General features: G+C 42.4%; 1 protein-coding gene across 1 annotated transcript in view; it reads right to left on the reverse strand.

The window, feature by feature from the left end:
* Positions 1 to 201: 201 nt before the first annotated feature.
* The window catches only part of LOC145402320 (uncharacterized), a 56146-nt gene continuing 30461 nt past the window's right edge, over positions 202 to 25886 (reverse strand). Inside the window, exons 7-14 of the mRNA XM_080274460.1 lie at positions 23282 to 23492; positions 12434 to 12595; positions 12042 to 12085; positions 11421 to 11735; positions 6949 to 7093; positions 5561 to 5760; positions 1454 to 2193; positions 202 to 1159 (exon numbers count right to left, since the gene is read on the reverse strand). Coding sequence (XP_080130586.1) covers positions 202 to 1159; positions 1454 to 2193; positions 5561 to 5760; positions 6949 to 7093; positions 11421 to 11735; positions 12042 to 12085; positions 12434 to 12595; positions 23282 to 23492 — 2775 coding nt within the window. The remainder of the gene's footprint in view (positions 1160 to 1453; positions 2194 to 5560; positions 5761 to 6948; positions 7094 to 11420; positions 11736 to 12041; positions 12086 to 12433; positions 12596 to 23281; positions 23493 to 25886) is intronic.

Here is a 25886-nt window from a genome sequence, read left to right on the forward strand (position 1 = left end):
AATCACTCTGCTAAATAAAGCACAGTTATTTTAAATGTTATCACTTGGTCCGGATGATGAAGTCTGTGTTACTGAAATGCAGTATCTGACTCTTCATTTGTCAGTGTGATGGTAAATCAGTCTCAATGAGGAATTCATATATAAGCTTATCTACCTCTTGTATAAATACAATAAATTCTGAACCTATAGTTTTACGATATTTTATCTTTTCAGTAGCTCCTCAAATTCAGTACTACCCAAACCTGACACACTAAAGTTAAGGCTAAGTTGATTTCTGTTACCTCCTAAACCTCCCTCGTCCTCCCCTGTGGTCCTGTTATGCCTCTGACTTCTTTCTGACTCAAGAATACCCTGTGGCAGTTTACCAGATGTTTCATCATTTGTGGATAATGGATGATTAATTCCTGAGGATGTGCATGGAAAGTCTGAACTAGAATCAAGAGCCCCTGAGAATGTCAACAGAGGCATGGATGGCCCAACTGCTGACTGGGTTGTGTCTGAGGAAGGTGACTGACTGAGGCTGCTTCTAACTGTGCTGAATCCCTGAGCATCAAGGGCAGATTGAGAGTGTGAGTCAAGGTCTGCATGTGAACGAGAGGTGAGGACTGTGTGGGAGTGGGTATTAAGAGCTGTGTGGGAGTGAGAGTTATGAGCTGTGTGGGAGTGTGTTTCAAGAGCTGCATGGGTGTGGGAGTCAAGGTCTGCATGTGAGTGAGTGGCTACAGTTCTATGTGAGTGAGTGTTGAGAGTAGTGTGTGCATGAGAGTCAAGTGCCTGAGGAACCAAATGCTGACCTGAGCCTTGATTTAGTCCCTGTGGTGCCATGATCTCTCCCTGGTGATAAACACTGGGTCCCAAGCTGGCATCCTGGTGGGTCTGTGCAATCCCAGCAGTGGCTTCTTGAAGCTTGAACAACATCTCACTCAGGTCAGTGGTGTCTCCAGAGGAGTCCAGCAACTTGGGGGCATCACATGTGTCTCCACTGTCTCCCCCAGCTCCCACAACCATCCCTGTTCCCTCACTCAGAAGCCTTGGCAAGTCCTCGGCTGTTATATCCAGATCTCCTAAAGGCATTGGGTGTACTGTGCTGACCTGGGATACTGTTGATGTGGGGTTGAGAGACGTGTCCATATTTGATAATGGAATACAAGTGGACATGCTGGGGTTGCATGAGTTCAGTCCTGGCATCTCAACACTACCAGATGGTATACCAGAATTCACCGACGTCAAATCTGAATTGCAAGAGGATATGCCTGAATTTAAAGATGACACTGCAGCATCACCAGATGATATATTGGAAGTTATGGAAGTAATGGTAGAATTAACTGGGGATATACTGGTACAGCACGATGATATTACAGTATTGATAGAGGGTATTCCAGTGGTGCATGAAGTAATGCCAGAATTAATAGTGGTCATACCAGAAGTGCAAGAAGACAACCCGGCAGTGCACGTGGACATGCTAGAATTACAAGATATGGCAGAACTACACGACATACCAGAGTTGTTGTGAGTGAAGTGTGGCATATCAAGAGGTAGGTTGGTTGTGGTGGTGATGTCTGGTGTGACTGGAAGTACATGTGTAATGCAGGGTGATGTGTGTGTGCTGGTGGTCAGTGTGGTGGTGTGTGGCATGGTTTTGTTTTCCAGGGCCACAGTGATGTGTGGAGATGAGAGGCTTGGAGTCAGGATATCTGAAGTATTTGATACTGAACTTGTCAATGACATGGAATTTGGCACCTGACTAGTTGATAAACTTGAGGAGATCTGTGTTTGGAGATCATAGGATACCAGGCCTAAGTTACAAGTGGCATCCTCCAACACTTTGGTAACACTGTCCACACTATCACTCTCATCACTCTTGTTGCCAAATGTGGGAGTGACAATCTCTGATATATCACCATGTTCACTGTGACCATGACTTATACTACTATCTATTTTGTCTGTATGGCACCGCTTGGGAGAGATCTCATCCACTGTACACTCATTACTGTCAAATGGCCGCTTCACTGGATTCAGACTTGAGGTTTCCAATTTCTGCAATATTTGTGAAAGCTGGCTGTCAGCTGGTGGGAGTGATGGTGTAAGAGGAAGTGGTGGGGAAGGACCATGGGAAGAGGTACTGAGGCGCTCCTGTCTGTGACGGTACCACCCACCACCTACACCGAGTACACTTCCTACAAGTTCACTCACCTGCAAAAAATCAGACCAATACTAGTTAGTTTGATTTGGTTAATTTTTGTGACAAGTATAAAAAAAAAAAACACATAATCATCATCATTGTCATCCTGCCCTCTTTTTCCCAACCATAGGATGGGGTATGATAGGGTCCAAAAGGGAAAAAGAAGGAAAAAGAAAAACATGAATGAAAGACAACTAATTAACAGCATGCTTATGAAGTGGGCCACATGCTCATTCGTCACTGAAGCCTTGGTATCAAAATATAATTACAAACACTTGGGTATGAAAGGTCTCAATCAAATAAAACTATATGAAGTTTGCCAGAAATAAATCTTGAAGCAATATTCCCATAATTAATGGACTGAAGATAACAGTGATCATATGAAGCCCACCGTAAAGACAGGTAGGTACCACAGTGCTATTTTTTTTTTTTTTTTTTAAATATAAAGTTACAGTACTATAGTACAATATTTGACTGAACAGTGCTACACAGTACCTAGTATGATACATTGGTTACACATACAGATAAAGTCCGAAAGAAATTCTTTAACATTCTACAAGCAGCAGACTGGGGATTGCTTGGCACATCGACAAAAATCTGAGGTCACCACCAGTGGGACTCCAACGCTCGCCTATGCTGTTCTGGGATGACATGTTAACTGATCAAACCATAGTGGTGCCCAGATCTCCCACCTTGCTAAACAGAAAGGTTGCAGTCCCTTCTGCTATATATGCCTACCCAAATTTTGGCACTGTCCAAGTGATATAACCTCATCCTTCTTTGATACATACCCTACATCTTCAAGTGAAACATTCCTTGAAAAAAAAAAAAAAAAATACAAGGCAACCACTTGCAAAGCTCAAACCCACACCTCCAGCTCTCCAGGGCAATGCACTAACCAATAACACCATGGCAATGCCTGTATCTCCAACCTTGCCAACTAAAAAAGCTGCAGTCCCTTAGCACTGCTGCACATCTGCTACGTACATTTTACCCCCAACAAACCTCAAGATAATTAACATCTATCAGATGTTCTGTTGGTGGATGTATGGCTGTATATTATTATGTCCATAAAATGCAGCCTTATATCTGATTTCATCAACAAAGTCCCAGCGACGTCCAAATTCCTGAGCAAACACCTAGAGTCAGACTGCCAGGTGTACCATGCCATGTGTAAAATAACCAATTTATTACATAATACTGAACGAGTGTATCTTAACCACAGCTAATTATCAATATTTGCTGTCTACATCCACTGACTACTGCTTCGGAGAGTCTGAACCAGTTGCTTCATTTGTTGTTGTTGTAGTTTTTAAAATGACCACATATACATATTAAATGAGAATAATACTGAACAAGAACAATCACTGTCATTGATTTTATTACTTCCTACATGTACAATCAAAAGTGCCATGATGATGATTTAATTTTTTGGTACATGTAAACTGTTTCAGATTGTTAGCACCTTTTAATATGTAAATGTGGTCATATAATAAGAATGATTAAAATACTGAAAAAAGTAAACAATATGACATTTTCTTTTCTAGGAGATGCAGTCATTGCACAGTCAAATGGTATGTAATTTAAAACATAATCTAAGTTTACTGCACTAAATATCAAATGACATGTGGACAATAGAACAACATACAGTATTATGTATATATCAAATGATGGTAATTAAAACCAAATATCAATCCAACCATGAATGCAGATTTCAATGTGAAATGTAAAGATGATGTCCATACAATGTAAAACGTGAATTCCAATATTTGATGCTAGGACTTCCAAATTTAAGGGTCAAGAAATCAGGACTTCCCAGATCTAAGCCTTACTGGAAGTCCTGATCTATGACACCTTGCTCCCTCCTGGGAAACACCCTAAACAAGTGATGGCCATGAATGACCTGTCTCTATGCTAGTATACTTTCTTTTTACAATCAGAGCCCTTTTCTCACTCTAGCACTTACACTACTTCCTTCTCTCTAACTGATGCATCATTACACTCCATTCTTCCAATGATGCTCTCAGTCTAACTCTGGCAAAAACTTTATTCAGTACATAATCTACATACATTCCCAAAGCTGTAAATACCATATTAGCTCAATGTATACTTAAGTTCCATTCAGCAATGCCACACACCACTCTTGTTGTACCTTTTCACATTTCAAGTTAGTCACAAATGAGTTACTGACTAGAGTCATTTATCCATCCATCCTGCTCTTAATTGCAGCTATGAATAATTTGAAAAAATAACTTTTATGAACTGTAATCTAGATAATTCACTACCCAAGTTTCACTCCCATTTAAGTATCTATGTTGGATGCAGTATACTTTTCATAGAGTTCTTTCTGTCTTCAACCCAACCATACCATCTTTCCAGACACTGAACTCCAACCAGACCATCCTATTATTTAGAATACTGGTACTGCTACCATTAAGTTCTTCAATCACCCTTATCTGAAATTAAGCTACCTCTCTTCAGCATCACACTCATCATGCTGTGTTAAAACACAGCTCCAAATATCTGATGCTATTAACCTTAAACACTTCATTCCCTACTTGTTTTCTCATAGGCTAATGTGTTTGAAAATACAGCTGTATCTCAACATAAGTGTAAATTGGGTCTCAGACTCTCATACAAAATGTGGAATTAGTAAATGTCACTCAAATACTGTACATGCAAACTGGCAATTTTGGTTCAGGCCTTCTGACCAAAGTCCACCTTTTTATCCCACCAGTTCCAATTTATAACATATACTGATATACCGGTAACACAAATAACAGGATCCAGAGGTTTTGTTACCAGGTTTCACTGCTAGTAGTTTCACTACCTACTTCACTACCAAAGCATTTCATCATCAATGAAAACGGATTCACTAATAGGTGGCTTTGCTACCGGTGTCTGTTATATTTGTCTTTAAGAATGTGCAATCCTCCTTTTTTCTTCGAGGGGGGCTGCGGTTACTCTGGCCTGCTGGTCTCTCTTATTCTTCCTAGCCAGAGACACTGAGAACAATCCTGGCCCACACAATTACAGATGTCCTCTAAGAAAAACATACATTACATCCTGCCACATCAGTCAGATACAACTGCTACAAAAAGTGGTCACATCTTGGCTGTACAAATCTGCCATCATACAAACACCATCTCACAGTTGACATCTGACTGTAGGAACTCCCAAAACAACAGATGACTAAACATGCACTAAGAAACACAGCTTAACCCCTACACGCCAGGTGATGGGATATGCCGCTAAGATTTAGGTGGACAGAGGCTGCTGGGTGTTGGCATTTACCACAAGTGCATTCCTGCCATAGTTTGAACTGGCTCATGTTTGATCTCGCCACCAATGGGTAGGGAGAGACTCCCGCCGGTGCACGCAAGCGTGATTCAGTCTGTCCTGTGACTTTGCCAGGTTCAGAACGATGTTTTCTGAAACCTCCTCGTCCGATTCCATTCCCACATCACACAGACCCCATGCTTCATCCACCCCTGCCAAGCCTCTGCCAAAAGATACTAGGAGGGAGCTCAGTGACAGTGTCATGGGGTGTGCCTTGGGCACCACTGTGTTTAGTTTATCTAGTAGTGGAGAAGTTATCTCATTCAGAGCGAAGCCAAAGTTAGGGCCACTTGCACACACACAAAGACATCCCATTTCAAGGGCCAAAAGTTACTTCTTCTTTACGTCCTTACTCATCCACACAACCACCCGCAGACCTGGGGATGCTTTCATTCACAAGAAGAGGAGTTGGCGAGTAATATGGTCTTTAATTAGTTTCCCTAACTGTTAGACTTTCCCAGATACTGGTATGATGTTCCGTTTTGAATAAAGGCTATTTTGGGTAATACACCCACAGGGAGGCTGGGACCGCGCCATAATATGCCCAGTGCCTAGGGGTTAAAGATCTTACAACATGAGTGGAATAAACACACACACACATACACATACACACACACACACACAAACACACACATACACACACACACACACACACACACACAAACACACACATACACACACACAAAAGACCCTTACCTTAATGCTGTCAACATCACTGGAGTCTATGCCAACTTCAATCTGCTCAGAACCTTCAAACTGGGGTTCCAGTTGATCTTCTGTCTCTAATCTTGGTTGAGAATCTTTGTTTTCTTTATTCCTTGTTGTTGTGCAATGTGTGTTCAAACTCCTAACGTCTTTCAGTGCCATAGACTGATTTTTGTCTAACGCACATTGTCTTCTTTCCAGTGACAGATCTTGACTTCCACCACCTACTAAAGCTCCTTTCTCTACAGAGGCAACATTTCCACATCTCTCTCTTTCCATGGTGAGAGTACCACTGTGATTACCAGCTATGGCAATGTTTGGAGTTCGATCTCTTATCACAGTGCGAGGTAGACCTCCTTCTATACATGTAACATTCTGACTCCTTTCTTTTCCAGCTACATCACTTTGACTTCTTTCCTCCTGCAAAGTTGTGACCTGAATTTGCTTCAATTTCAAATCATTATTTCTCCCACATATTGTCCCCACAACACCATCCTCCTTCCTCCCTTTCCTTACTAGATCTTCCACCTTCCCCTGCCACCCATGAGGCCTGGCCCCCACATCAACAGGCTCCAGGCACCACATAAACTCCTCTTTAAAATCTTTAAGGAGGTTCTCAAGTTTCTCCAGCCTGCACTTCCACATATCCAGCCCATTCCTACTTCTAGTCACATCTGTAATCTTGTCAGCACATCTCCCCTCACCTTTCTTACCCTCCTCACCACCTCCCTCACTCTCACTACTATTAACTTTCAATTCACTGTCACCATCTGTTTGGAAACATAGAAGCTGCCACGGGGTAAGGTTTTGGACCAGCCTCGCTCCAACAGCACTCTGGATTTCTGCAGGGTCATAGCTTCGCAGTATCTGTGGAAAGGCTGGTTTTGAGTAATTAATCCCTGGCTGAAAACATGACTTCTTTACTTTATAAAAATCATTTGTCTGATATCTGCCTGATCACAAATAAAATATTCAGTGCAACAGGTTTGTAATGTAATGGGATCTCTTGTTTTGTATTTTAATAACAGCCAAGAATTCATGCCGAGGTCCACCTACTTTTTAATCACAGAAAATTCTACCACAAAATTTCTGTATGTATATTATTTTGAAATGCTAAGACAAATTCTAATGTTTATCCGATAAAACAGAAATAACAGTAGGGATATAAATATTTCTGTTAATATTGTGGCTATGAAGTTCATCTGGACATGAACCTGATGTACTACAAGATGCTGGTCACTCCCAGAGATCTTTTGTTGAGGTTTTATGATGGTTTACCTAAACTGTTAGAGTGAGGTGTATGGAGTAAGTTTCTTTCTTTCTTTGTGTGTGTGTGTGTGTGTGTGTGTGAGAGAGAGAGAGAGAGACGGAGAGTGCATCTGAGTGAAGGCAATGTGGAATACAAGTGAGAACTGCATCCTGTGTTGTACAGAAGCGAAGGGCGATGGTCACATCACACTCTATCTTAGTGAACTCATGTTTCTTTGGGAAGGGTAATTTTTGGGGTGAACATCTGGCGGGAATTCAGAGGATGCTGATGGCTGTGGTGGCTAAATGTTTGTGTGAATGTTTCTGTGAGAAAGAGCAGGTGGAATGTATTATTAGATACTTTTGTATACACTTTGTCTATATGTTTGTATTGGACAATGTAACTGCAAAGATGAACTGGATCATGTTATGAACAATAAAAAACTGTGTGCCTTCCATACTCAAGTGGTCTTTGACTGGGAGTATTTTTATTTCTTGGTAAAGGTGTACATGTAATTCTGGTCTTTATACATCCAGTTATTATCTTTAAAACTTTGCCATGTTTTCTGAAGGCTTTTCATGTTTATGTTCAGCTTAGATTTCTGTAATTTAATGTTTTCCATATGAAATGTACATTTTTTTTTTTTTTTTTTCAAAGATACGACAAAGTGGACAGAGAAGGATTGTGGAAAGTTTTGCGTATGTACAGTGTAGATGGTAAGCTGCTAGGTGCTGTCAGGAGTTTTCATGATGGTAGTGAAGCATGTATAACGGTTAATGGGCATCTAGGTGAATGGTTCATGATTGGTGTGGGTGTGCGACATGGTTGTGTGATGTCCCCATGGTTGTTCAATATATATATATATACATGGATCGGGTGATGAGAGAAGTAAACACATGAGTAATGGAGAGAGGGATGGCATTGGTATTGAATGGTGATGGCTGGAATATCTCAAATTTGTTGTATGCTGATGATGCAGCACTGCTTGCAAGTACCGGAGAAGAACTTGGAAGGCTAGTGCAGTTTTGCTGAAGTCTGTGAGCATCGTGCCTTGAGAGTAAATGTAGAAAAGAGTAAAGTGATGGTTACTGAGAGAGAAGATGACTCCCAGTGTGATATTACAGTGAATGGAGAGAGACTGGAATTCATGAGAGAGTTCAAATACTTGGGTACAGTGATAGAAGACAGGAAAATGTGCAAAAGAAGTGGAAAGCAGAGTGACACAGGGATGGAAAGTAGCTGGTGCAATGAAGGGATAGATAAGAAACAGAGGCTTGAGTGCTGCAGCTGCACGAGACTTACAAGAAGGAGTGTTAATGCCAGCTTTAACATATGGATGCGAGACTATGGTGTGGCATGAAAATGAAAAGTCAAGAGTAAGAGCAATGGAGATGGGACTGTTGAGGAATGTATGTGGAATACAGAGGGTGGAAAGGATACAAAATAATGTGATTTGTGAAGGATGTGGAGTGAGGAAGTTGATGGACACCAGAATCGAAGAGAGTATACTGAGATGGTATGGTCATGTGGAGAGAATGGATAACAATAGAGTGGTGAAAAAGGTACATCTGGGCGAATTTGAAGGACAGAGGAGGCGCAGTAGGCCAAGGGGAAGGTGGAGAGATATGGTAGATGAGTGCGTGAGGAAGAGAGGTTTGGAAGTCGGTGAGGCTAGAGAACTGACAAGAGATCGAGCTGGCTGGATGAATGTTGTGAAAGGAAGTGCATGATCAGGGATCTGGCACCCCTTTTTAACGTGGCAGCATCCAGATTGACTCAGTCAGATATGTTTATGTGAATCTACAGGACGTGGTGAATGTTTTTGGCATATCTGATACAGCCAGGATTCCAGGTGCTTGAATGATGCATGAATGGAAGCGTGGCCCACTGGACTGGGCAAATTTGAGCTGTCTGGACACTGCTACTCCTCACCCTGCCTCAGGGTGGGAGAGGAGGTCCAGATGATAATGATGATGATGTTGATCAAAAATGGTGCCTTTGAGTGCTGTTAAAGCATAGAGTTTGCAAGAGGCTTTTGCACTGATGATATTTATGTATTGTGAACAGGTCATAATGTGTACTCTTAAGCATAAAACTTTCAGATGCATTGCAATGGAGAATGACTGGCTAAAGAGAGTTGTTTGTTGCTGTGTTTGAGATGCATGTCTGTCTCAAGTGAATGAATGATGTCTGACTGCTGGTACATATAGGAAATACAGTACTACGATGGTGCATGTCCACCCTGGTGAGGTGTAACCACACTGGGAACCTGGGCCAACAAAGGTCATGCACCATGGCAGCCACTGTTGTTCTTAACATAATTTTATATGATCCACATAAAGTACAGACACTGACAGGTACTCACACAAAAAATTCAATTATGTATGACCGATACAGTATTAAATTCACAGGAAGAAACTTCGCCAAAACCATTTTTCAGAAACAAAGCTCACCACTATGTTTACTTTTCCTGGATTTTACACACTACTCAAAACTCTCTCATCTTGCTGAAGCCATCTGCATCATCTTCATACTAGCATACAATACATGTAAATGATTTCTCTTGATGACATACATGATATCCTGGAAAAAAAAATAAACGTGTTATTATTTACAATTAAAATTACCTGGTCCAGTCTGCCCCAGTGGTATGCATGATCCAAATCACCTCTTCTGGTACTACCACACCTGTCCATCCACTTCCTTGGCCTAACATGCCTTCTCCCACTTCCAAACTTCCTCAGATATACACTTTTTGCCACTTTATTCACTCCCATTCTCTCCAAATGACCATACCATCTAAGCACACACTCTTCAACTCTGGTGTCAACAGACTTCCTAATTCCACACCTGTCATGAATCACATTATTTCTAAACCTATCCACTCTCTGCACTCCACACACATTCCTCAACAGTTCCATCTTTACTGCATTTCTACCAAGTTTTCATTTTCATGCCACACCAGTCTTCCACCCATATGTTAAAGTAGGCATTAAAACTCCATGCAAGTCTTTTGCAGCCACCACACTCAGACCTCTGCTTCTTATCAGGGCCTTAACAGCACCAGCTACTTTCCTTCCCTGTACCATTCTACTTCCACATCCTTTGCACATTTACCTTTTTTTTCTATTACTGCACCTAAGTACTTAACCTCTCTCTCCTATTCGCATGTCTCTCCATTCACCAGGACATCACACTAGGATCACCTTTCTCAACAACCATAGACACATACCCCACTAATAGGACTGGCCCATACACCATAATACACATACTGTACAAGCAATGCACAGCACATACAACACTAAGATGCAGACACAACAATAATGGAGAAAGGAACCAATGGGACAACCTCATCTACACAGCTGCTTACCTGCAATTGAAATGTCTGCTCAGCCAGACAGACCAGGGTTAGGTAACAACAACAACTATTCTCTGCATCAATCTGCAGTTTCTGTTCGCTATTAGCCAACAGCACAGCTTCATCTGCATACATCAGATGTGAAATACTCCATCCTTCATCAATCATTACTATCCTCACCCTCTCCATAACTGTCATGGTGCTGGAAAGGGATGTCTTACGTGGTGTCAAACTGATATAACTGGGTGGTGGAGCTGCCCAATTATACAAATGTCCCTCAGCTCGCTCTCTGTTCCCCCGAAAGAAGGACGGTGGGCTTCAGAAGAGGGGCAGCACCAGCCTGTAGTCCACTGGGTTGCGGTTCCAGCTACCGTACTACTGTTACTTCTAGTGACTCTGTCATAACCCCATGTTCAGCATATAAATTCTGAACAGCCATGGAGACAACACATATCCTTGTCTTACTCCAACACTGATGTTAAACAACTTGCCACCTTTGGACACAGAAAGACAGACACACAAGAAACATGTAATATACACCAGCTACTGGATCTGAGTTAAAAGATAATGTTCTGCCAAGTGCTGACCTTCTCCAACATGTTGACTGGCTGTGGTGGTGGGAGGGGTGGTCGCTGTGATGGCAAGGTTGTCCCTCCTCCTCTCACTAACCTTCCTCCCCTTCGTGACCTTCCTCGCCGCCCTCCTCTCCGAGATCTAGCTTTTGACTTTACCTCCTGTGCTCTATCTCCATACTGCCCAGTAAACAAGGCAAACTGCGCAGCAGTCATTTCCTGGGTTGTCATTGTCTCCATGGGTAGCCCTGGCTCCCCGCTGGTCTCAGAGGCTTGTGTCCCAGGTGTGGGGCTCAACACTGACTTGTTCACTTCACCACCTTCCTCAGACTTCACCACCACACCACCCATCTCCACCACACCAGTCAGTCCCACTTCACTTGTGGTCTTGCTCCCTTCACAGTGGCTGGCTGACCCATGCTCTGTAGCTACATCTGCCCCTACCTTGACTTTAGGTTCACCCATTTCCCTGCTGTTACCACACACATTTATAGAGGAAGAATTCTCTTCTCTTGTATCTCTGAAGGCTATTCCATTTCCATCCCTCACAGATGCATTCACTTTGCCACCCACATCAAATTTATTTGCATCCCACTCTTTTCTGGCTGCATCCACATCCCAGTTTTCCTGCCTGACTGGCTGGTTGGATAGCATTTTGATTGCTGAGTAGGACTGTCTGTGCAATGGTGAGTGAGTGGTTGTTGGTGTCTCATGTGTGGATGAAACCAGATGACTTGATGACAGTGGGTTAGTGACTGTGGATGTGACTCCATGCCTGGTCATGTACAGATGGGATAGTGGGGGTGGAACCTGTGAATCAGTCACTGATGAGTGACATGGTGAAAGTGTGTGAGTGGTGAGATGGTGAAGAGATACTGATGGCAGGCTGGATGTAGACAAAGGACTGGTTGCTGAAGAGCATATCAATGAGGGCAACTGGGAACTGGTGGGAGGCTGGGTATCTGAGATCAGGTGAGTGGATGCAGGTGCCAAGGAGGATGTGGGTGGGTGGCTGTTAGGTGTTGCCGAGTCACTTGATGGGAGTGGGAGGTTTCGGCGGTGGTCAGGAAACTTGCGGTAGTGCTGCTCAATGCGACCCATGTAAAACTTGCCACATGTAAGACAAGTGTAGCGCAGGCGCGTGAGACGTGGCAATGTCCGTCGGTTACGCTGAGGCAATTCCAGCACCACTGTGGAAAAAGGAAAAAAATCTATCAGGTGTATGGATTATAATTCTTTTTATTCTTTTGTTTTAACTTCCACTGTTCTGTTATTGCCAAAAATAAATAAATAAATAAAAATAAAAAATAGAAAAATATTAACATTAGTATATATATGTTATTAACATCAATATACCATATGTTATTTAAGTGAAGGAAATCATCATCATCATTATCATCATCATCTAATCCTGTGTTGCCCCATGAGAAACGTAGGAGCCCTGGGATAGGCAAGTTGGTCCCAACTTTCAAGATGAGAGTGACCAGCCCCACTCACCGATGTGGCATTACGTAGCTACAAATTCCAACCAATCCTTGGATATAAACCCATACTGGCTTAATCCACCTGGAGTGCCTTAATCACCCACCAAACCACCAGGCGCCATAATTTGGTTATATGGTTACTACTTAGTGTAGTGCAGTAATCCTTCAATTATCCTTATGGTCCGTATCCGGTCATGCCCCGTACCTGATCATTAGGCCTTGGCTTTATTATAACGGTATCCAAATTTACTTGTCTGTAACCAGACATATAAAGGTTCCGGCTTCGGCAGCCGGCCGGCCTTAAAAAAAAAAAAAAAAAAAAAAAAAAAAAAAAAAAGGTCTGTTCTGTGGCTCATCGGCCTCTTTGTCCACGCGTGCGTAATAGACCATAACCCAAAAGCTGGGTGAGAATGGCTTTACAGATCCCTACCGTATGGTCAAATCACCCAGCCGCCCCGATCACAGGCACCATATTGGCAGCATTCGATGAAGAGAGAGCGTAACCCACAAACTGAGCGAGAATGGCTGTAAGGATCCCTACCGAATAGTCAAAATCCCCCAGCCACCTTGATCACCGGTAACATTCCAGCAGCACGTGAGGAAAACAAAGCGTAACCCACAGGCTGAGCTAAGATGGCTATATGGGTCCTTACTGAATGGTTAAAGTTCCCCGGCCAGCTGAATCAATGGGGATGTACAGGCCTCATAGGAGCAACACACAGCCTAACCCACTAGCAGAGCAAAAGCGCCTGTCTGCTTCCTCACCAAACGGTGAAAGACCCACGGCATCCCTCGCTTCTCTCCCCTCCCCTCCATTCTCTCCTCCTACTCTCCCCATGCTCACCACTGCCCACCTTATCTCCCTCCCTCTCCCTTGGTCTTCCCCTACCCGTGCGTCGCCCACCATCACTGTGCGAGCTTTTTAGTTTTTTGCAATTTATTTGAATACTGTTGGTCGTATCAAAATTCCAAAAAACATCACAAGAAAGCACATGAAATTCTGCACCTAGACACATGCTTAGCTCTTGCACGGTGCAGGCAAAATTTTGCACTAGGATGTTGGGAAGTTATTTGAAGGTATTTTTTACTTTCCAACAAGTTCATTCTCACTGCTTTTTCGTTCTGTCTTTCTTTTCTTCATTCTTTCCCCTTCCTTCTGCCTATGGGTGACTCTACACTGAGTGACAAGTCATACAGCCAAATTATGCACCTGGTAGTTTAGTGGGTAATTACGGTGCTCAAGGCATATATATATATATATATATATATATATATATATATATATATAATATACAGTATCCTGTACATGGTGAGGATATGGAGAATGTGAGTGCATTCAAGTACAGGTACTTGGGCAGTGTGATGAGTAAGGATGGAACTTTTGAGGATGAAGTGCTTGAAAGGGTACAGCAGGGAAGGAAAGTTGTTGGTTCACTGAAAGCAGTGATGAGAAACAGAGAGGTGAGTATGGAAGTTAAGTCACTGCATGGTAGTATTGTGATCCCTACCCTGACGTATGGAAGCGAGGCATGGACCTTGCTAGAGGGAAACAAGTCAAGACTGAGAGCAGTGGAAATGAGTTACTTGAGAGGAGCATGTGGAGTGAAGTGGAGGGACAGGCTGACGAAAGAAGAAGTGAAGGACCGTTGTGGGGTGGATGTGGATGTGGTTGAGAAAATTAGGCGAAATACACTGAGGTGCTTTGGACATGTGGAGAGAATGGAGAATGAAAGACTGTCGAAGAGGGTGTATGTGGGTGAAGTGAAGGGAGGGAGAGGGAGGGGAAGACCGAGGATGAGGTGGAGGGATGGAGTTGAGAGGTATATGAGGGAGGGGAGAGTGAGTTAGGAGGAGGGCAGTCAAATGGTGGGTGACAGAGCGACTTGGAGGCAATTTGTCTGCGGCCACCCTTTGCGGGATTAGGGCGTCGGACTATATATCTATCTATCTATCTATCTATTGCCAGATGCCTTAATCCCATAAGGGGTGGCCACAAACAAATCACCTCCACGTTGCCCTGTCCCCCACCATTTCACTGCCCTGCTCCTAACTCACACCCCTCTCTCTCATATACCTCTCCACTCCATCCCTCCATCTCATCCTTGGCCCCCCATATATATATATATATATATATACAATAATCCCTCCAATATCCAATGTAATAGAGCCAAAGGCATGTCCAGAAAGTGGGTTTGTCTGGATACTAGGAAAATGCCTCCTGGACAGTTACTTATGGACACTAACCCAGCCTAACTCAGAAAACCACCTACATAACTCCCTACCAGACATGCATAGCACCTATTGAAGACCCTATTCACACATATAAGGGACAGAAAGCATGAAATAAATGAAAAGGAACCAGAGAATGAGGAATTAGAAGTAAGTATGGAAAATATTTAGCAGTGTACAGGGTACTTACAACATGTCTGTGGCCATTACGAAGATTAACATGAAATAAATTAAAAGGAACCAGAGAATGAGGAACTAGAAGTGAGTATGGAAAATATTTAGCAGTGTACAGGGTACTTACAACACGTCTGTGGCCATTATGAAGATTAACCCACCTCCTCTAAGGCTCTGGCAGAGGCAAAAATGCTCTTGAAGCACGTACAGTAATCCACTGTTGTGCTGCACTTAATCCTTTGCACTGTGAGTTAGAATCGTTTGACACTGCATATTCTGTTCTGACTTGTACCACACCAGTTGCAACCACCAGTTTGCACTCTGTACTTAATCCTTTGCACTCTTAGTTCCAATTTCTTAACACTGCACAACACTGTAAATTCCCACTTGGTCTAGTGGCGATGTATTGCAGTTTATTCACAAAAACGAGGATGTGCGGCAGCTATTGCGACGAGTGTCTAGCCAGGACAGTAGTTAGGTGGTAACTGGGGAGGGGAGGAAGCAGGGAGCCAATGTACTACGTGGGAAAACACAGCTGGTCAGCACCTCGCACCAAGTTCAAAATATGGGTGAAAACAAAAAAAAGTCATTTTTTTTTTTTTTTTTGCTTTTTTATTTATTTTTTTGGCCATTTTTGGGTTCCGAAGGCCTGGGCCCAAAATGTGTGGACGCTGGGGTGTCCGGTTATTGGGTATCCTGATATTACAGGGATTCCTATATATATATATATATACAGTATATATATACACATACTGTAAATACCCTGTAGGTAAAAAAAGGTTTGTATTATTTAAACAACTGCCATTCTTAACACTAACTTTAGTACTGGCCACATTAATTACTATCTATCTATCTATCTACTGCCAGATGCCTTAATCCTGTACTGTATTATAAATTACAAATGTATTGAAATGCTGGGTACAGCTCCTGACTTTGTTTTGCAGGAAGAATAAAATTCACCTTAAGTAACAACGTATCACCCAGCGGCAGTGGAATCATATGTTAGACTACCAAAAACATAGTAATATAACAATCAAATACCTAATAAATAAAAACACGCATACCAAACATACCATGCCAGTGCCTAACACTCTGTTCATTACGTTTCACCAATGCTGTAATAGTTAATACCAGGTCGCCTAAAAGGATAAATCAAGTCACAGTTTTGATACAAGCAGTCTATTATGCAAAACTATTATTGTGAAAAGGATTATTTTCTTCATTTATCACTCTCTGGCTAAATCAGGGTTTATAGACAATTTTATGTTAACACTGTTCCACAAGCCATACTACTAGGAAGGTAGGGTCGCACGCAGGCCATGGACCACAGGTTGCCTATATAGTGAGGCGTTTGTCCAAGTGGCATCACTGTTTAAAAACACTTGGATTTCTCCAAGTGATAGGGAGGGGTGGGGAGAGAGAAAGATTGGGGGAGGTAAGACCAGTTGTTGATTTTTTAAATATTATTATTATTTCACAACTGACCAAAGTTGAACAGCTTCCTCGAAAAGTCAAAGCCCAACTTGGCTGCACTAATACTAGCGAAAGTCATCAGACTGGGGTGAGGGTAAGGATATGGACTAGGAGTAAATAAAGCCCATCCCACAAATCCTGGTGACTGGCAAAAGCATTGATTTCGTGACATGAATCCAACTATAGTCTGTTCCATATAAACTGGCGGAGAGAAACCTGTATTTTCCTTCCCAAGTCTGGGTCAAACGTAGAATGCAGGTGACCTTTGAAGGATTATCCCCCTCTTTCCTCCAGCCCCTCCCTTCTTCTTCCTCTCCTGAGAGAGAGAGAGAGAGAGTGTGCGTGCATGTGTGCGTGTGCGTGCGTGCGTGCGTGTGTGTGTGTGTGTGTGTGTGTGTGTGTGTGTGTGTGTGTGTGTGTGTGTGTGTGTGTGTGTGTGTGTGTGTGTGTGTGAGCGTGCGTGCGTGTAGGCGTAGGTGCATGTGTGTGTGTGTGTATTTTCTGTGGAGAGCCTTCTTCTGTGCTATCCTTGTGTTATTCTCATAGATTAGTCTTATTCCCATTGGAGCTGCCTAGCATGGACCAAGAGGTCTACTGCAGTTTTCCTCTCTTCTTACAATATGTTCTTATGTGTGACTTTTAGCAACTTACAAGACTGTTGTATTAATATTTAAAAACTATTTAAGACCGGTTTCAGAATTTCCCATTCATCATAGACACACACACACACACACACACATGCTTCCACGCACGCGCATATAAGGTATATTCTCTATCGACATTTCTTATGAAAATATGTGGAACCTGCTGGGACTCTTGGGTATGTATAGCTTGAGATGAATGGTAACAAAGAAGAGGAAGGAGGGAATACATGAGTGGAGCACCTGCTGACCCGTACTGGTTCAGGTGTGCATTTGACGTCAGGTCAAGATGGGTGGAGCTTTTGCCCTGAGGTCACATGCAGCATTTCCTGGAACGCCCTTGATGATGCTTCTCAACATCCCGCCCAGGTCACTTATAATAATGGACAACGCATCATACCACTGCAAAATCATAAATAAAGCACCAACACAGAGCTTAAGAAAACAAGAAATTATAAAGTGGCTTCTTGATAACAACCTCCCTCATAACCCTCTGCACACTAAGGCTGAGCTGCTACACCAAGTGGAAAAAAAAAAAAAAAAAAAAAAAAAAAAACACACACACACACAAAGACAAGCAATTGTTTGAAATTGATGAAATCGTCAATAATCATGGTCATCAGGTGCTGCGGCTTCCTCCCTATCATTGCCAGCTCAACCCCATAGAGCTGATTTGGGCTCAGGTCAAGGATGATGTGAGGAAGAGAAACTCTTGCTAAATTACATCAAACATCATATGCAGGAAGGTACAATGGCAGGAGGTGCAATGGTGAGATGCTTCGGGAACTGATAGCCAGGTAGCCAGCGAACTAAGGGTGGGGGAGGGAGACATGCCTGGCAGTGCTGAGCGTGGCAGCAGATGGAGGAAGGACGGGGGAAGAAGAGAGTAGATGGAGGGAGGGCCAGGATAGCTGCGCACACCACCACATCTGCGTTCGGACACGCTCGTTCCAAACCTAGGAAGCAGCGGAGTGTTCGGACTAGCGAATCAACAGACATCTGGACTGTGGGAACGTTCCCAAATTTCTGTTATTCAGTGTAGTGGGCAGTTGGTTATCGATGTGTCAATTACTGGCGTATGGCTCTAATAGCATTTTAAATCAATATTCATACAAAATAAAAGTCTATCAAGGTGAAACACTTCCGCTAAGTTTGGCCTGTTTTTACTCTGAATCCTTATTTTTATTAACAGTTAAATTAAACAAATTTTTTCCATATTTTTGATAATTAGATGTGTATGAATATACATGGTGATGAAAATTATACTGTATTTTCCAAATAAAAGTGCCAATTATGTAAATGACTGCTGATTCGGTAATTGGTCGCATCCTACTCATGTGGCCCCAGGCACATTCGAGTAAACCCGGTGAACTGCAGACTGAAGCTGCACTTCATCTGTAATCCACCATCTTCCTTCAGGGACAGGAAGGTGACCCAGGGGGTGTTTCAATAACCATGCACCAGAGCCATTACCAGAGCCACAAAGTAGACACTAACATGTAACATATGCAAGAGGATTCACTTGTTTACTCAACAATGCAGCTCCTCACTACAGTATATGTGTTGTTATTACATATATGAACAAAGGTTAACTTCTTGGTTAAAACCACTTCATTGATATAAAATACTATTAATTCAAGTTATAACAGTTTCACACTTGTTGAGCTCTTCATGAACCAAAGCAATCATAACACACTTTTCCTCCGTCTGAAGTCTGCTAGGTCCCAGTGTGTTCAAAGGGGGTAAAGATAAAACTGGAAAAGGCAAATCAGACTGGAGCAAAAAAAACACTGAGTGTCACGGTGCTGGCTTATGCAACCTCCAACCGTAATTCCCTGATGGTTAATAATAGAGATGTACCGATGTATCGGCATCGGTGGTATTGGCCCATTTTTAGAGTATCATTATCAGCTGATTTTCTGCTGATATGACTGATACTTTTTTTTGTTAAACAGAATTTGGATGTTTTATGGGGATGAAAAATAAATTATTGGTAATATCCAATTATTTAGTGTCATATTATTTTGAGTACATGGTATGTAGTAGTTTAATGACAAATTTGCAAAAAAGAAAGTTGCACGAGTATGGGCAAAAACCTAATAGATTGGTCTCCAATGCACTGGTATCGGTATCAGTAGCTGTATCGGTATCGATCCAATTTTGTGGTATTGGTATTGGTCAAAATTTTGGTCAATACATCTGTAATTAATAATCTGGTAATATAAAGTTAAAGCATTACCTCATGGATAAAGAGTGTAGCTAGATGTATAATGACCCACATACCCACACCTACTTGTACAGGCAAACCCCAATTCATGATACCCCTAGATGCAATACCCAGGAATAGTGATGGGGGTAGAAATACCACCCTACCCTGCCTATCATAGGCCTACTCCCAGTTTTGCAATGGGTTTTGATTTTTTTTTTACAAATTTTGATGATATTTTAGACTTTTTGTGTTTAGGTTGATTTATAAACTGTTTTTAGACTTAGATTAATGTGTTTTAGTCATAGATAAAGTGAACACTGTCATTTGAGGTACGGATTTTCGCCCATCAGACGAGGTACAAAACAGTGTGGACAATTAGTGCGACTCAACAAAGAATATTTCGTGTTTGACCAATGAACTGTCACCTAACCTGTCATGGAATACATAATAATAACTTACATATTAATAATTATGAAAACCTTAGACAGTAAATATTTCATGCAATGATAAAAACTGTGACATTGATAGATCATGTGTTTACATTCGGGCTGTTCAAGGAAAAATACTGTACTTTGAAAATACAAAGGAACTTCTAAACAAATGTTGGAAAACAAGAGAGAAGAATGTAAAGCAGCTCAGCAACCAGAACAATTACTAAAATGACATGAGGAGGGGCCACTGAAGAGGCAATCCCAATTGCATCATTGACTGATAAATCATGTGTTTACATTTGGGTTGTTCAAGGGAAAACGCTTTGAAAATACAAAGGAATTGCTAAATAAATGTTGGAAATAAGAGAGAAAATAAAGGAGCTCAGCAACCAGAACAGTTACAACAACGACAAAAAGAGGGGCCGTTGAAAAGGCTATTCCGATTGCATCATCAATCGCATTCCTCATCAAGGTAATTCCCCATCAAAACAGCAACAATTCTCCATCACAACAATTCGCACCTTGGACAATTCTGCGTCACTCATGCATTATTATTATACATAACAAATGTTTATTTAATTGTCCCTGGACCATCTGATGGTGGGACTGTATACAATGCTGCTACTTCTTCTCTACCGAGTTTGAATATGAGTCGGAGATCCCATTCTCCAGTGACCTTGACTAAGTACAAGCGAGATGGGCACTGGTTTCAAGCTTAGGTTTGTTTCTTTTACAGCTGTTTGGTCATTTAGACTGGCTTTAAACCTTTATTTGGACTCACCTGGGTGGGTTTAGGACTTGGTTTGGGAGGAAACCCAAGGCTCATAATCTCGACAACGTGGTTGTAAGTACTTGTAGGGAGATAGGGAGGTTGTCCATACATTGTCGGAGCACTGCCAGAATAAAGTCGTGAGACGTAGTATGGCTCAAGCTTGTCGCTGCTTATTAATGGTGCGTTGTCAGCTAGAATGAATAGGTAGGTCTCTCTCTCTCTCTCTCTTTCTCACTTTCCGCCTTTGTGTATCAGTGAGATGAGTTAGAGCACTCTTGGGTTACGGAGTTAATGTATAGTTATATCAAATTGTGATTTACAGCGTAACGTAGCGTGACGGCAAAGCCTCCTAGCTGACCCTCGCATTATCGAACCTTCTCTCCAACCCTTTCTAACCTGAAGGGAATCCCTCCGACATTATATACAGCTTGGAGAGGATATGTGTGTGTGATGTAGTGTCTAGTAGGTCTCCATTAGTGTGGACTAACCGACTAGGCCTGGTTACTCCAAGTTTGAATACATCGTGAAATTCTTGATCGTCTGGACTACAAAGAGATTGTCTGAGATATATGTTAAGAATTCTTAATCTATCTATCTATTGCCAGACGCCTCAATCCCGTTTGGGGTGGCCACAAACAAATTGCCTCCAAGTCGCCCTGTCCCCTGCCATTTCACTGCCCTGCTCCCAACTCACACCCCCCTCTCTCATATACCTCTCCACCCCATCCCTCCATCTCATCCTCGGCCTCCCCCTCCCTCTTCCCCCCTCCACCTCACTCACATACACTCTCTTCGTCAGTCTTTCACCCTCCATCCTCTCCACATGGCCAAACCACCTCAGTGTGTTCCTCATAACGATTCCTATCACATCCACATCCACACTGTTTGGGATAAGAGGATTGTGGATATACATTATGTGGATTGACATTCCTAGCGAGAAGCTGTGTGTCTCCAGCAGACACTATATACTGTACATTATGTTCTGAGATATATACTAGTGCCTATATAATGTCTAAACAAAAGGCATCCCGATACATTTTAAATCTACCCCAAGATACGATACCCCAACTAGCGATGGGTTTTTACTTAACCAACTGCAACGTTAAATTGGGGTATACCTGCAGTGTGAAAGGAAAAGTGAACAGGTTGTCCTGATACTCCAAGAATTTTTTTGCAAGTTTTGACTGATGATTTGTTTATGCCAGCTTCTATCTTTCCCTTCCACTATCATATCAGGGTACAGCAAGCTCCAGATGAATCAAAGAAATGTTGTCATTGCTTTGGTTTGTGAAATGCCGGGTGATGAGTCAAGATGGTCATCACAGCACATTTTGTACATTTTTCAATAACTCTATGCCAGCATGCTAAATACAGCAACAGCAGTACTGTCAGCCAAGGGTGTGATGACCAAGGACTAACAGTCAAATATATAAAGTCAAGGTGTAAAATCTTTTTGTTCTCATTAAAATGATCTGTGTACTGGCTGTTTTTTTATTTTTTTATTTTTTTTTTTTAAGCTGTATGATACAACCTCTATATAACAGTCTTGTCACAACTTATGTGCTATCAGCCAATGATCCCACATAAAGCACCCATACAAGAATAAAACCAGAATCAGCCCTAAAGTAACCTATACCCTCTCATATGGACGTTATCCAATGAATGAAACACTGTAAAAAGTATAAAACACAATAATAACTAAATAAAGAAACAGTAAAAGGACAACAACAGAAGGATATCTGTGACCCATAAAACTAACCATAATTAAAATCATGAATGCGGTACTTTGCTGTTGATAACAACACATTTACAAATCATATACATCAGCTAGAAGTTAAGGGCCTTCTCTGTCCTCACCAACACATATCATGCAACTGCCTCATCACCAGGACAGCAACTGTGGCACGTACTGATACCACTTGGAAAACCTCCCTCACCCAAATCTTGATGGAGTTAATTATGAAATCACTGCAGCCATATTTCCATGTCACACATGCAATTGACAAGCAACTTTTCAGCAAGTCTAACACACCCAATTTCTCTTGCGATATTAAAACTGATTGCGTTTCTTTGGTTCAGCACTAGAAGCAATTGCAAGCTTGCAGTTGGAGGCCATCTCAAACAAGAACAGTATCAACACATACACTTACAGAACAATCAATAGAGCATGATGCTATCATGAGCAGAATGCAATCTGTAACAAATACTGCGAAAAGGCAGAAGTGGCACATCACAATGGCAGTGCATAAGTTGAATTGTCTGACCTGCACTAACTCTGAAATGGAAGAGTGGTTGCTCTGGAGCCAAAAGCATACAGCAGAAACCCGAAAGGATTTAATCAGTGTTCGTTGCAATGCAACTATACTATAAACATTTACCTGGGAACTAGGTTTCTAGATATTTCTCTAAAGCATAATCAAGGAACACCTGTGTGGTAAAATGAGCAGTAAAACTGGTGCAAACCTGGATTTGGTGGCTTGATGTGCGTGTGTGAGTCCTCCCTCTCTTGCTGGTAGCTGAGGTAGCTGGAAGTGGAGGAATCACGTTCAGATGGTGTGTTGGAGTGTACTGGTAAAAGGTTGCGGAAGTCTTGTAGCATGTGACGGGGTGGCCGGGAGATACGACCTGAACGGGTAACGGACACTGACGACTTCTGGTTCACTTCGCCCTCATCCTGTGTTTGTAGTGGCAGTCAATAATTAATATACAAGCAGTCTTTACCATCAGTCAGCTATGTGCTAAAAGTATAACAAACTTTTTTATACAACTGGTATGGTACACTGGGGACTGAAATAGCAAATCAGCTTTAGCAAGGGGTAGCAATGGAATTCTAGCTGGTAAGTCTCCTGAAACTGATCATCTACATTAGAGCAAAGTATATATATAAATCACTATCATCATCATTATCATCTGGACCTCCTTTCCCACTCTAACGAAGGGTAGGCTGTAGCAACATCCAGACGGCCCAAGTCTGCCCAATCCAATGGGCCATGCTTCCATTCACTCATCATTCAAGCCCCTTGAAAATCTGTCTCTATCTGATACACCAAAATCATTCATCACATTATGCAGCTTCACACAGACACATCCGATAGTCAATCCAGACACTGTCACATTAAAGAGTGGTGCTAAATCCCTGATCATGCACTTCTCCTCACAACATTCATCCAGCCAGCTCGGTATCTTGTCAGTTCCCTAGCCTCACCGACTTCCTTACCTCTCTTCCTTACACACTTATCCACCATATCCCTCCACCTTCTCCTTGGCCTACCTCGTCTCCTCCCTCCTTCAGATTTGCTCAGATACACCTTTTTCACCACTCTACTGTTATCCATTCTCTCCACATGACCATACCATCTCAGTACTCTCTTTGATTCTGGTGTCCAGACTTCCTCACTTTGTATTTTTCACTTCATATCCTATCCACTCTCTGTACTCTACATACATCCCTCAGAAGTCCTCTCTCCATTGCTCTCACTCAAGACTTTTCATTTTCATGCCACACCACAGCCTCACATCCATATGTTAAAGCTGGCACTAACATTCCTTCATGTATGCCTCGTGCAGCTGCACACTCATGCCTCTGTTTCTTATCAAGACCTTCATAGCACCAGCTACTTTCCTTCCTTGTGCCACTTTACTTCCCACTTCTTTTGTACATTTTTCTCTCTTTTCTATCATTGTACCCAGGTATTTGAACTCCCTCACCAATTCTAGCCTCTCTCCATTCACTGTAACATCACACTGGGAGTCACCTTCTCTCTCAATTACCATCATTTTACTCTTTTCTACATTTACTCTCAAGGCACGACGCTCACAGACATCAGCAAAACTCTGCATTAGTCTACCAAGTTCCTGTTAGGTATTTGCAAGTAGTACTGCATCATCAACATACAACAATTTTGAGATATTCCATCAATCAACATTCATTATCAAAGCCATCCTTCTCTCCATTACTCATGTTTTTACTTCTCTCATCACCCCATCCATATATATACTGTATAAAGAACAACCATAAGGACATCACACAACCTTGTCGAATGCCCACGCTGATCGTGAACCATTCACTCAGATGCCCATTTACCCTTACGCATGCCTCACTACCATCATAAAAACTCCTGATGGAACCTAGCAGCTTACCATCTACACCATACATGCACAAACCCTTCCACAATCCTTCTCTGTCTACTTTGTCATATGCTTCTGAAGGCTCCGACATGCTTCCATGCGTCAGCCTTGGTCACCTAATGGCGACTCTCAATGCTGCTCGATCTCTGGCAGCTCCCCTATATACAGTATTCCCTTAACCCTGAGGTCACACTCAATGGCCTTGTCCCAGGTCTTTCGGTCTACCTCTCACCACCCTATCCCCAACTCTAACACTTCGCACTTTCTGTACCCAATTATCATCCCCTATCCTCATCACATGCCCAAACCACCTCAATCTACCTCTCCTCATCACAACACCAACACACTACAGTTCCATCCCACCACTCAACTCATATCGTAAACCCAGCCCCCTCCCAGGACTTGCACTCAAGGACGCACTGCACATCAACCTAATCACTGCCATTTCTGTACGTTTCAGCCTGTGAATATCCTCTTCCTTTATTGCCCAGGTCTCACTATCATACACCATTACACTCCTAACACATGCCACATACAAAGATCCCTTAGCATGGAGGGAGAGCTCTCTCAATGTCAGGAGAGGCAACAGCTCCCTGAACTTCTTCTAACCACTCCTCACTCTAGCCACAGAGCTAGCTCCTGACCCACCTCCAGCACATAACATGTCTCCCAAATAACAAAACTCTTCCACACACTCAAGAGACTCACCAGCAAGTTCAAACCTTTCACGCCTGGCAATATCCACATGCTCTCCCCGACACATGAAATCAGCATTATCTTGCAGTCTACAACTAATACCACTACATCTCTTATGCACCCACTTATCACAAGCACTGCACATGATGGAATTACTTCCCACGCCCTTGTGACAAATCACACATGGCCACTCTCCCTCTTCTTTGACAGTACCACCCCCAGCCCTAGATATCATCATTTTTGT

This window comes from Coenobita brevimanus, chromosome 57 (genome assembly GCF_032717465.1).
Source record: "Coenobita brevimanus isolate Jiangsu-jjx chromosome 57, ASM3271746v2, whole genome shotgun sequence".
NCBI lineage: Eukaryota > Metazoa > Arthropoda > Malacostraca > Decapoda > Coenobitidae > Coenobita > Coenobita brevimanus.